This window comes from Palaemon carinicauda, chromosome 41 (assembly GCF_036898095.1).
Source record: "Palaemon carinicauda isolate YSFRI2023 chromosome 41, ASM3689809v2, whole genome shotgun sequence".
In the NCBI taxonomy this organism is placed as follows: domain Eukaryota; kingdom Metazoa; phylum Arthropoda; class Malacostraca; order Decapoda; family Palaemonidae; genus Palaemon; species Palaemon carinicauda.
In genome coordinates, this window is record NC_090765.1 from 57,796,135 (window position 1) to 57,808,634 (window position 12,500).

General features: G+C 32.9%; 2 protein-coding genes across 3 annotated transcripts in view; one reads left to right on the top strand and one right to left on the bottom strand.

Moving 5' to 3' along the window:
* Positions 1-12,500, bottom strand: part of LOC137632681 (methyltransferase-like protein 22) — a 533,866-nt gene that overhangs the window by 325,517 nt on the left and 195,849 nt on the right. The gene's annotated exons all lie outside the window — the stretch shown is intronic.
* The window catches only part of LOC137632455 (uncharacterized), a 102,276-nt gene that overhangs the window by 54,598 nt on the left and 35,178 nt on the right, over positions 1-12,500 (top strand). For both annotated transcript variants that reach the window (XM_068364386.1, XM_068364387.1), the window contains exons 2-4: positions 2,961-3,121; positions 4,377-4,457; positions 6,729-6,861. In XM_068364386.1, the coding sequence (XP_068220487.1) occupies positions 4,444-4,457; positions 6,729-6,861 (147 nt within the window). In that variant the 5' untranslated portion in view covers positions 2,961-3,121; positions 4,377-4,443. The remainder of the gene's footprint in view (positions 1-2,960; positions 3,122-4,376; positions 4,458-6,728; positions 6,862-12,500) is intronic.

The window sequence follows — 12,500 nt, forward strand, 5'->3', positions numbered from 1 at the left end:
ATATATATATATATATATATATATATATATATATATATGTGTGTGTGTGTGTGTGTGTGTGTGTGTGTGTATTATGAGTGAAAAATAGTCGATATGTTTCCGTCAACATATTTACAACAAGTAAGTTTTAATAAGTAAAAAATACGTGTTGCGTAAAAAAGTAACCTTTTATGATACATGGGTTAGATCCAAAGGCACCAAAAGGAGAGAGGGGAAATTAAGCCTTCAAAGTTCAATGCTAATGTCACCAGGACAAGAGGGAGTGCTGAAAACCAGTGGTAAAAAAGACATAAATAAAATACGATGATGAATATGAATAAACTGATTTACAGAAGGAATGATATCTAGATATGTACGCACACGCACAAACACAGATTCAACCCTTGCACCCCCCCTTCCCCTTATCTGTTACTATCACTTCCCAGAGAACTTAGATTCGGGACGCCCAGTAATGTCTGGCCATCTGTATATATCTTTCCACCATAGCATACATCATATAATGACTCTGTAAATAGTTACTCAAAACGATATGCGACAAGTGGTAACATCTTGGTTACAAATACAATCAAAACAGAGAGATAAATTACATTCCCAGCTTATCAAGTAATGATAATAATAATAATAATAATAATAATAATAATAATAATAATAATAATAATAATAATAATAATAATAATACACATCTTGCATCCTTTACCGGCTGACACTAATAATAATAATAATAATAATAATAATAATAATAATAATAATAATAATAATAATAATAATAATATCAAACAACTACTCATCTTTTAAAGAATAGTGTTAATTTGCATTGTGGAAACAATACCGATAGATGTCAACTCGAAAATGAGATCGCAATGCCAATCATCAAGTCTTTATGTTTCTGCATCTTCGTAGGCTTCTATCTATTATATTTACATGTAATTTTTCTTATATGGACATTGACTTCTCAACTTTGGTTTAATATTTTGCAATATGGTCATCACTTTAATCCTTAGATTATAGCGAGAATCAAATAAAAAGTCCTACTCATACACAATAGGTTAAGATAATATGGGGTAAACTATAACAAAGTCAAGCTTACTCATTTCCTATATAGATCCAAGACTGCAGTGGTAAGTATATGTAGCCCCACAATCTCCGCACCCCAAAATTGAAAGATCCCCCCCCCAAAAAAAAAAATTTGAAGCATTAACAGTTAAAAAGTTTTGTACTACACGTGTTTCTTACCTTTCGCTGTCCCCCTGCACTGACAATATAATTCTGTTTAAGCCTGCTATCGCATGTATGCACTATTTGAATTTTGTGTCATTCTTGCTCTCAAGGATCTGTATATAAGCTAGGTTTCTTGTTGAATAAACTCAGTTGCATTAAAAGAAAACCGTTACACTGTACAAGCGTGTATGTAACACGTACGGTACAGTTCTTAACTCTACATGTATGTCTGTTAAGTCGAGCCAGAAGATTTTATATATATATAATTAGGCTCTGTACCATGGTCTTCCACTATCTTGGGGTAGAGTTCTCTTGCTTGAGGGTACAATCAGGCACACTACTCTATATTATTTCTGTTCCCCTTATTATTTTGAAGTATTTATAGTTTATATATGAAATATTTATTTTAATATTGTTATTGTTTTGAAACTTCTCTTGTAGCTTATTTCCTTATTTCTTTTCCTCACTGGCATATTTTCCCCATTGGAGCTCTTGCGCTTGTAGCATTTTGCTTTTCCAAGTAGAGTTGTAGCTTAAGAAGTAATAATAATAATAATAATAATAATAATAATAATAATAATAATAATAATAATATTACTATCTAAATAGGTAGACATATAACTGCTTGTATTAAGCTTCCTTAAAAATGTATTTATATTAAAAATATAAATTCGTATTTAGAAATGGAACCCATAACTTGGCTAGGTCTACGCATTCAACATCCATCAATTTCTTCGTTATTTCAGACTAAAGAAAAGTAATAAAAGTTAGGAAGCTGGCAACGAATAATGAAAAAATCTCACCGTCGATAAATGTCATATAATTCAATCATCCTTTTTGACTAAGTCACTTATCACTCAGTAGAGATGACTGACTCTATTGTTACGTCATGGTTTACGACTTGAAATATCCATTTCGGTTAAGGGAACCCCATGGAAATATGATGAAAGATTTTTCTTATTACATTTTAATATTAGCTGAAATCCTTCGATAATTTGAAGACTATATATATTTATATATATACATACATATATATATATATATATATATATATATATATATATATATACATATATATATATATATATATATATATATATAATAATTTCAAGTGACATCCTTTTAAAAAACAAATGGAAATGAACTAAAGAAATTCTTCCTAGACCTTTGAACTATAAAATGTGTAGTTCCTTTTCAATTAACATAGCCGAAATCCTTCGACTATTTGATGAATATTTAAACTTTTCATTTTTCTTTTTCAATTTCAAGTGACATTCTTTTTAAAATCAAATTGAAATTGAATAGACTTTCTAGACCTCTGAACTATTCATTTTTAACATTGAAATCCTCCGAAAATTTAATGAATTTATAAAAGATTCAATTTCTTTTATTTTAAGTGACCTTTCTAAACCAAATGAAATAAAGTAAGCCTTTTAAGACTTTTCAACGATAAAATATTTATTTCTTATTCAAATCCATAAAAAGTACGGATGGTATGAATTAATCTAAGCCCTCACTACATCTATCTATCAAAGAGTCAGATAAACCTTGACCAATGTGAAATAGATTCCTGCTCGTAGAGTAGTGCTAAGCGGATTCTGCTCCCCGACCTCGCTTTACGATTCCTCCCCTGCCATGGAAAGTTGGGTGTTGCTTTTTACGACCCCTGTATTTCCACGGATCTGGTGAATGTGGCCTCCAGATATCACACTCAATTCGTTTCTGCTTTTGATCACCCGCAGGCAGCCAGAGCGTGGGGAGCATAGAACAGCAGGAGATCACCTGGGGGAAACCCAACACAGACACGGCCAGATTTGACGAAAATAATCCACTCAATGTCACTGCTATGGTTGGACAGCAAGCTATCCTGCCCTGCACCGTTATCCATCTGGATAAGAAAGATGTAAGTTCAAGAGAGAGAGAGAGAGAGAGAGAGAGAGAGAGAGAGAGAGAGAGAGAGAGAAGAGAGAGAGAGAGAGAGAGAGAGAGAGAGCAATTATGAGTGTTTTTTTTCTGTTCTGTGCTCGCTGAATAGCAATGAAAATGTTTTTTAAAAAACCTTGATCCAGATAATTAGGAAATTAGTGAATAGCAAAGTATGAGAGAGAGAGAGAGAGAGAGAGAGAGAGAGAGAGAGAGAGAGAGAGAGAGAGAGAGAGAGAGAGAGAGAGAGAGCAATGAGGAATTTATTCTGTTGTGTGTTCGTTGAATGTCAATGAAAATGTATTTTGAGAAACACACTCATCCAGATAATTAGGAAATTAGTGAATAGGAGAGAGAGAGAGAGAGAGAGAGAGAGAGAGAGAGAGAGAGAGAGAGAGAGAGAGAGAGAGAGAGAGAGAGAGAGAGAAAGAGAGAGAGAGAGATAGAGAGAGAGAGAGAGAGAGAGAGAGAGAGAGAGAGAGAGAGAGAGAGAGAGAGAGAGAGAGAGAGAGAGAGAGAGAGAGAGCAATTATGAGTGTTAATTTCTGTTCTGTGTTCGTTGAATGTCGATAAAAATGACTCTTTTCAAGAAACCTTGATCAGATGATTAGGACATAATGGATAACAAAGTGAGAGAGAGAGAGAGAGAGAGAGAGAGAGAGAGAGAGAGAGAGAGAGAGAGAGAGAGAGAGAGAGAGAGAGAGAGAGAGGCAATTATGAGTGTGTTTTCGGATGTGTTCGTTGAATGTCACTGAATATATTTCGTATAAAAAACCTAGATCCAGATTTTTTTCATTGAGATAAATAAGAAAATCAGTATATAGCAAAGTATGTACGTGCGAATGGCATGTGAATTTACGATTTTCCTTTGTTGTAAGTTCATGTAAATTGTAGTGCTTCAAATAATTTTCAAAACCCACTTGTTTTTTTGTCAAAGTGAAATTGCTAATTGTGTAAAGATTTTATTTAATAATACCCTGTGAAAAAAGATTTTTCAAATATCTCTACTTCCTTTTTAGATATATATCACATATTTATTAATTAACAGTAGTATCATAAAACGATATTTTTTATTTAAATAATTGAATTTTCATAAAAACTAGATTATGCATTTCAGTAATTGTAGTATTATTCCCGTATAGATCAAGTGGAAAGGACCTTTTAACTGAATACAAAAAGTTAATAACAACTATAAACATAATAATATTTGCTTTAACAACCCCCCCCACCCACAGGTATCCTGGATTCGACAAAGAGATCTCCATATTCTGACCCGTTGAACATCTTCACGTATAACAACCGATGAACGCTTCAAGGTAAGGAGATACTAGATCAGCTTTTCCTAAGCTCTCTCTCTCTCTCTCTCTCTCTCTCTCCTCTCTCTCTCTCTCCTCTCTCTCTCTCTCCTCTCTCTCTCTCTCTCTCTCATAATATTTCAGGATTTTTCCCATCTCTCTGTTTTGTGTCTTCCTCTAACACCCCCCCCCTCTCTCTCTCTCTCTCTCCTCCTCTCTCTCTCTCTCTCCTCTCTCTCTCTCTCTCCTCTCTCCTCTCTCTCTCATCTCTCTCTTCTCTCCTCTCTCTCTCTCTCTCTCTCTCTATATATATATTATATATATATATATAAGTAAATAAAATAAATAAATAAATAAATAAAGATACTTGTAGCATTTCAAAGGCTACAAATATACGTAGTTATTGAATGCAAGGCCTATCTTTAAGGGATATGGTGGAAATATAATGTTTTGTTAAATAATTCAAAGTTGACTGGATTACATTGTAAATTAAGTTTGTGCATTGATATTTTTCGAGGTAGGCATGCATAGCTTTTATACAATCTTTCTTAATAATAACAATAATAATAATAATAATAATAATAATAATAATAATAATAATAATAATAATAATGATAGGGTTACAATTATACTTGAGGAGTTGAGGTAGTTGTCCTGGAGTATCAGAGATCTTGAAATAGTTATAGCAACACATCTTCCTGTTAATTAGGCATTCAACTCTTCACAAAGTTCGAAGTAATACATTACTAATTATAGCTAATACGCAATGTTGGTTCTTTGAATATATTACAGTATAGTTTGATGAACAAGACATGGAACCCTTTGGTATATTGTACGAGAAAATCAATGGAAATTTAGAGTCATCCATTTGTCAACAGAAAAACTTTGGTGGTACCCATTTGTCAATAGAAAAATTTTGAAGTTACCTCCTAATCAATATAAAAATATTAGTTACCCAATTTTCAACAGTAAAACTATATAAAGGATTCACAATTAGTTCAAATAAGGATATCTAATTGATGCCTTTTATACGAATATAATCAAAATGAAAATTATTTTAATTGTAGGCATGAATATAATAAATGCCAAACTGAATTACTGAAAAATTAAGACTTTAGTATTTCGCCTTACCTCAGTATTAAAGACTTCACAAGAAATATATATTCACCGTCTTCTACATTTTATTACTGGATTTTCCATTTACGTTCTAAAAAGTAATAATTTGCGTCTTTCTACACTGTTAAAAACCGTAATTTTAATCGTAAGTTCTCCGTAAAAATATATTGTCCTCAGCCATATTTTAGTAAAATACAGGAGACCATTATTTTACTCTACTTTGTTATTATCTTTTACGGGTTGGTGACCGTAATATCACTCCTTTAAATCAATATATCCATAATTTAAAAAGGAAAATGACTGGAGACATTTATTCCAGGATCTTTACCGTTTTTTACGGCCTATTTTCAAACAAATACAAATTAAAGCGTTCATGCGATGATTCGTCACCAGGATTTCAAATATGTTTAATTAAAGGGATTTACATAATAGCAAGGTTAAGTCATTGGGACTTTTGGTAATTATAAAACTGATCCACTTGAACTTAGCTTACTTCTATTATAAACTTTTAGACATTCCAAAATATTGTATTTATCTTTTTCAAGTGTATAATATAATACTCAGTGAGTTTATTATAAACTGCACGAAAATCTAAAATTTTGTATAGATGTTAATATCTAATATATACAATAGAATTCTATAACTATCGAATTTTAAATTTTTTTTTTCCTGATTTTGAGTTCACACGTCTTTGACTGCAGCCCTTGATAATATAAAAATTTTATGAACGACCAAAGAATGTAGTACACACAAACTGATGAACGTGTGTATATATATATATATATATATATATATATATATATATATATATATATATATATATATATTCAGTACGGTATTTTTCTAGATCGTGGGTACAGATGGTAGTATGTAAAAAAGTTCGTAGTTTTGCCGCCGAGCAGACTATAGATAAACTCCCATGAACATATACTACTTGCAAAACACACGATTAGATACATTTGGTCCACAAATTAAATATCGTTGAGCATTTTAGTTATAATTACCATAACTCAACCGCCCAAGGAGCAGTAATTCCCCCAACTATAACAAGATTCACTTCGCTTTTAAGTCTTCTGATATTTCGAACTATAATCATGACCTTTTTCCAAATGGGCCTCACACCCAAAAGAAGAGGAAGATTCCAGTTTATATAACCGTGATCGTCTTTTGTTTCAGGTCTACCACCCCGAGGACAGTGATGACTGGCACCTGGAAATCAAACCCGTCACCTTCAGGGATGCTGGCGTTTACGAGTGCCAAGTGTCTACTAGTCCCAAGATATTCCTTCCTATACAACTCTCTGTGGATGGTAAGTGACTATTATGCTAATTCCAATCATCATCATTGACAATGTTATTAACAGGGTACTTTATAGTTGTTATTTGCAAATCTCTAAGTTCAAATAGGACAAGAGAGTTTTTCGATATTCTTGCACGCTATATGGGTTAGTTTAGTGAAGTTATTTCAGTATAAAACTGTTATCACATGCAGGTTATTCGGGACACAATCACAGCCACGCATAAAGACAAATTCCTTCACATAAATATACAAATATATTCATATAAATATTTATTTATTTATATATAAATATATATATATATATATATATATATATATATATATATATATATATATCTCACATATCATAAATATACACATAAATATATATATATTGTATTTATATATATATATATATATATATATATATATATATATATATATATATATATATATATATATATATATATATGCAAATGTATATATATTTATATCGCATGTATAATATATATATATATATATATATATATATATATTTATCTTTATAATTTATACATATATATATATATATATATATATATATATATATATATACATATATATATATATATCTATCTTTATAATTTATTTATATATATATACACACACACACACACACACATATATATATATATATATATATATATATATATATATATATATATATATATATATATATATATATATGTAAATATGCATATACATTTATATATGTATATACATAAATATAAGAATATATATGTATATATATATATATATATATATATATATATATATATATATATACATATATACATATATCTTAGAAACAATTGTTATAACTGTGACCATAATGGACATTTTCCTGGTTCGAATCATCGTTCGACGATTACTCATAAACATTATGAAAAATGGTTTTACTTTGTAAGCATACAGGGCTAATTGCCCGTTCGAAACTTACTCGAAAATCAGGTTGAAGTGTCAATTCATAGCAGATAACGTGACTATAAATAAAAATAAAAACCACAAGAAATTTATGCGTGAAATAGATATAAAAAAGGAATGTGAGTAATACTAAATTTATTCTCACCGTACTTTAGTAACATGTGCTTGTTTTGAAATACATTTAGGACCGCAAAGGGCTTTAAAGCTATGGAAATTTCAATAAAACTTTTTCTAAAACGTTATCAAAATTTATCGTCCTTTTATTAACTGTTTATTAAGGCTAAGACTCGCTTGAATTGCTACTGGTACAAATCATATTGATACTATCCCTGCTACTTTAATTGTACTAAGTTATATTCCTCTAACTTGCTATGACTTTAGCTAGAAGGATTCAGTAACGCCTGATCTACATTCAGGAGGGGGAACTGATGGAAAGAGAGTAGCATCATCTGCATATTTTCTCATGCAAAAGGTCTCCAAGAATTGGGAGATCTGAGCTCCAACATTAGCATGTGCACTTCACAAAGAGTGTCTCATTGTTTACTTTTTAAGAGTAGTATCATCTGCATATCTTTTCATGTAAAAGGGTTCCAAGAATTGGGAGATCTGGGCTCCATACATTAGCATGTGCTCTTTTTCAAAAAGAAAGTCTCACTAATTACCTTTTAGAGTAGCATTATCTGCATATTTTTTTTGTAAAAAGTCTCCAGGAAATGGGAGATCTAGGCTCCAACATTAGCCTGTGCTTCTCTTAAAAAATAAAGTCTCACTGATTACTTTTTACAGTTGCACCATCAGCATATATTTTCATGTAAAAGGTCTCCAGGAGTTGATGATCTGAACTCCAACATTAGCATGTGCCTTTCTTCAAAAAAGAAAGTGGCATTTGCTTAATTTTTATGTACACAATACATTCCTTAAAGTGTGTGTTTGAAGGCATGTGGGAAGTTCCTTATAAAGAAAAAGGGCTTCTTTTATCCTACTACTAATGCAAACCTCAGCGTTCCCTCTTCATATCTTGCACCTTGCTGCAAAGTGTAATATATAATGGTAAGTTGTATGTTCAATTGAGAAGCATCCACAACGCCCCCCCCCCACCCCTCCTCTTGTATATGGGCTCTTGAAAAGTTGTATGGGCAATTGCAACCCCCCCCCCCCCTTTGTTGGAAATGGGCTCTGAATCTGCCCCAGGACCACAGAGCCGTTCTTTACGGTCTAGATGCATTAATCCTATCCAATCTTCTTACGAGATTGTACTTCACATTAATCATCTCTCTCTCTCTCTCTCTCTCTCTCTCTCTCTCTCTCTCTCTCTCTCTCTTTAAAACAAGATCCCTTGAATACCTCCCCTTTTACGGATGTTCCATTTAATTCTACTAAGTGTCCCGGAAATAAAAATAAGCTTAATGAATTCTCTCCAAATGGAAACAAAACACATCTCATGTTTTTTCACGGAAATGAAACTTCCTTTATTAAAAACTAATTAGTTGATATTACCTTCAGAATAAACGATTTCAGACCATTCCAAAGAACATGAATTGTCAGCTGTTCTTCTGTAAAAATTGATTTAATACTTTTCTTTCATATTACCTAGTATATTTGGGTCATGGTGGCCTGGTGGTAGCGTCCTTGCCTAGTGATTGCCAGTTTGGGGTACGAGTGCCGCTCAAACTCGTTAGTTTCCTTGGTCTTTGTAACCTCACCATCCTTGTGAGCTAAGGATGGGAGGTTTGGGGGAGCTTATAGGTCTATAAGCTGAGTCAGTAGCCATTGCCTGGCACACCTTGGTCCTAGCTTGGGTGGAGAGGAGGCCTTGGGTGCTGATCATACGTAATATGGTCAGTCTCTAGGGCATTGTCCTCCTTGCTAGGGCAATGTCACTGTCCCTTGCCTCTACCATTCATGAGCACCCTTTAAACCTTGTGGAGCCCAGTTAAATATTTGATGAAGTAAACACAAAGTAAACACATTTTCTTCAACTATTATTTTCAGCCATTATATTAAAAGGGTTGGATTAAGGCAAGTACATGCATGTATGTTGCTCGGAAATATGTGCTATTAACTTCTAGTTCGATGAAGTACCTGTAATACTGTTGCCAAATGGTAGTAATTGACTTTTGATCCCCGTAACCCGGGACACAAATGAACTATTACATTCCTGGAAAAAAAAGGACATTAAAATACCTCGCTCGTGGTGTGCTATAAGGCATTAATAGCCGAGGAAATCTACATAAATGAGCAATTGTCCTTTAAAATACGCAGAAAGTTAATAAATAAAACTAGGTAACTCGAATAAATGACAGTTGAGTGTGAATTGAAACGTATAATATCCTGTGATTGATCGATTGATTTTCCTTTCCGTACATGAGCAATTCAGTGGTGTCATTTCACGGTAAGTGCAAAAAGGCAGTTTATTTTAGGTTCACAATTGATGAAATTGGAATATATTTAAAGTAACTGTACTAAAGATAAAAAATAAATAATAATCCTTGAGAACCTTTTACACCCCTTCGAATTGCAATTATTCTTAACCTAATCTTATGATAATTTACAGAATTGGTAACATTTAATTAAAAACTAAATACAAATGCCACCGTTTCTGGTCCACTGATAGACGAAGGCCTCGGACATGTCCTTAGTAGCGTATGGAGTTTGGCCAGTTTTCATCACCACGCTGACCAACTGCGGATTGGTGATGGTTAGAGGTTTTCGTGATTGTTCTCAGCAAATCAACCTAGTATAGGAGACCCTGACTTGTATAGTTTGGATGATCATGGCGATACACACACATATATAATGTGTGTGTTTATATATACATATATATATATATATATATATATATATATATATATATATGTATATATATATATATATATATATATATATATATATATTAATGTCTGGATTCTCTTAACGACTTCGAGATCAGAGCCCCAGGCAAAATCACACAAAGAAAATAGCTTGTGACCGGCCGGGAATCAAACCCTGGACCAGGAAACTTGTATGAACAGTGACATACCACTTGGCCACGAAGTGGTATGTCACTGTTCATGAAAGTTTCCTGGACCAGGGTTCGATTCCCGGCTGTTCAGAAGCGATTTTCTTTGTGTGATTTCACCTGGGGCTTTGATCCCGAGGTCGTTAAGAGAATCCAGACATTAATGTATCAAAAATATATGGCTCATTGGAATATGAAAAACACGTCTAAATGTGCAAATTTTATCATATATATATATATATATATATATATATATATATATATATATATATATATATATATATATATATGTATTCCCTTTATGGAAGTTTCCAGAGGAGTACAGCCTTCTGGTTTCTCAGCAAGTCCTTACTGATGAGATTCCTAGCCGTACCCACGTCTTGACCTGTGACCCGATACCCACTTAAAGCCGGGTGAATTCATAGCAGACACTCCAGGATCAAATGCTGTTCTTATCAGTCATGACGTGCCATGACACACCCATGGGGGGGGGGGGAGTCCGTAATCTAACGAATTGTACTAAATATGTGTTCGTGGGTATTAAATCTACAGAATTTCTTATCCGATTAAATTGCATTTCAAGCTATTTGTGTATACAGGAGTGACCAACTTAAGAACCCTCGACTTACAAACATTCGATTTACAAACACTCGGAGATGCAAATATAAATTCAACTCAAAATAACAGAGATAAGATAAAAGAATACTGTAAAAAATCCAACAGAAAATAACAAAGATAAGAAAATAAATACTGTAAAAAAACAGCATTATATCATTTAATACAGTATGCCAAATGAAATTTGTAATAACCTGATACTTATTTCATATGAAACCCGACTATTTTTTTACCTTTGTAGCTCGAAATCATAGACATGGGATTCAGTTTAGGCCTACCCTAGTCCAAATCTAACAAAATTCGACTTATACACAATTTGACTTACAAACAGCTTCTTGGAACCCATAAGTTTAAAAGTAAGTTCGAGCACTTCTGTTACCGGCAATCATAGATATTTGCGATAATTCGCGATTCCAGTATGATCCTGGAAGCGTTTCCAGCTGTCAGTCTGAATAGTCTCACAGAAATCAATGCAATTGGAATTCAAGCTTAAACTCTAAGCTCCTGTCTGCACCTGACGAATAGCTGCCTGAGTGAAAGGAGACTATTATACTCCTAATCTCAGCATGGATGTATAATTGTATACGAAGTTTTATTCTTCCATAAACTGGTATATATATTTGCATGAATGCACTATTCAAATACCCTTTAAAATATTGCATTTGCAAATGAATGAGGATACTTACAGAGGACAGTTTCAATTTTACTTTGTGCTGAAAAGACAAAAATTGAATAAATTTCAAAGTTTGAATCGAACTGAATACATCAAAAATTTCTTCAGATTTTAAAACTGCCCAGATTTGGAGATAAGGAAATCAAAGTCGTTGCTAATAAAATCAAAATAATAAAAGAGTAATTAGAAAAATTATCGAGTAATTGATTTTCAATGTACAGTAGGACACTAGAATTCATGGCACACCTCGCTCTAAATGTACCCTGTCATACCCTTACTGCGAGACGAGTTCCTGTGTTTAGCCACGCCCACCCACTCTGCCATCTCTCCCTATGCTAGCTGTTTGGTTATTCGCCACGCAGTAAGTGTGTGATAGGGCGAACTTCTTCCGAGCAAGGTGTGCCCAGAATTCCTTTGTCCA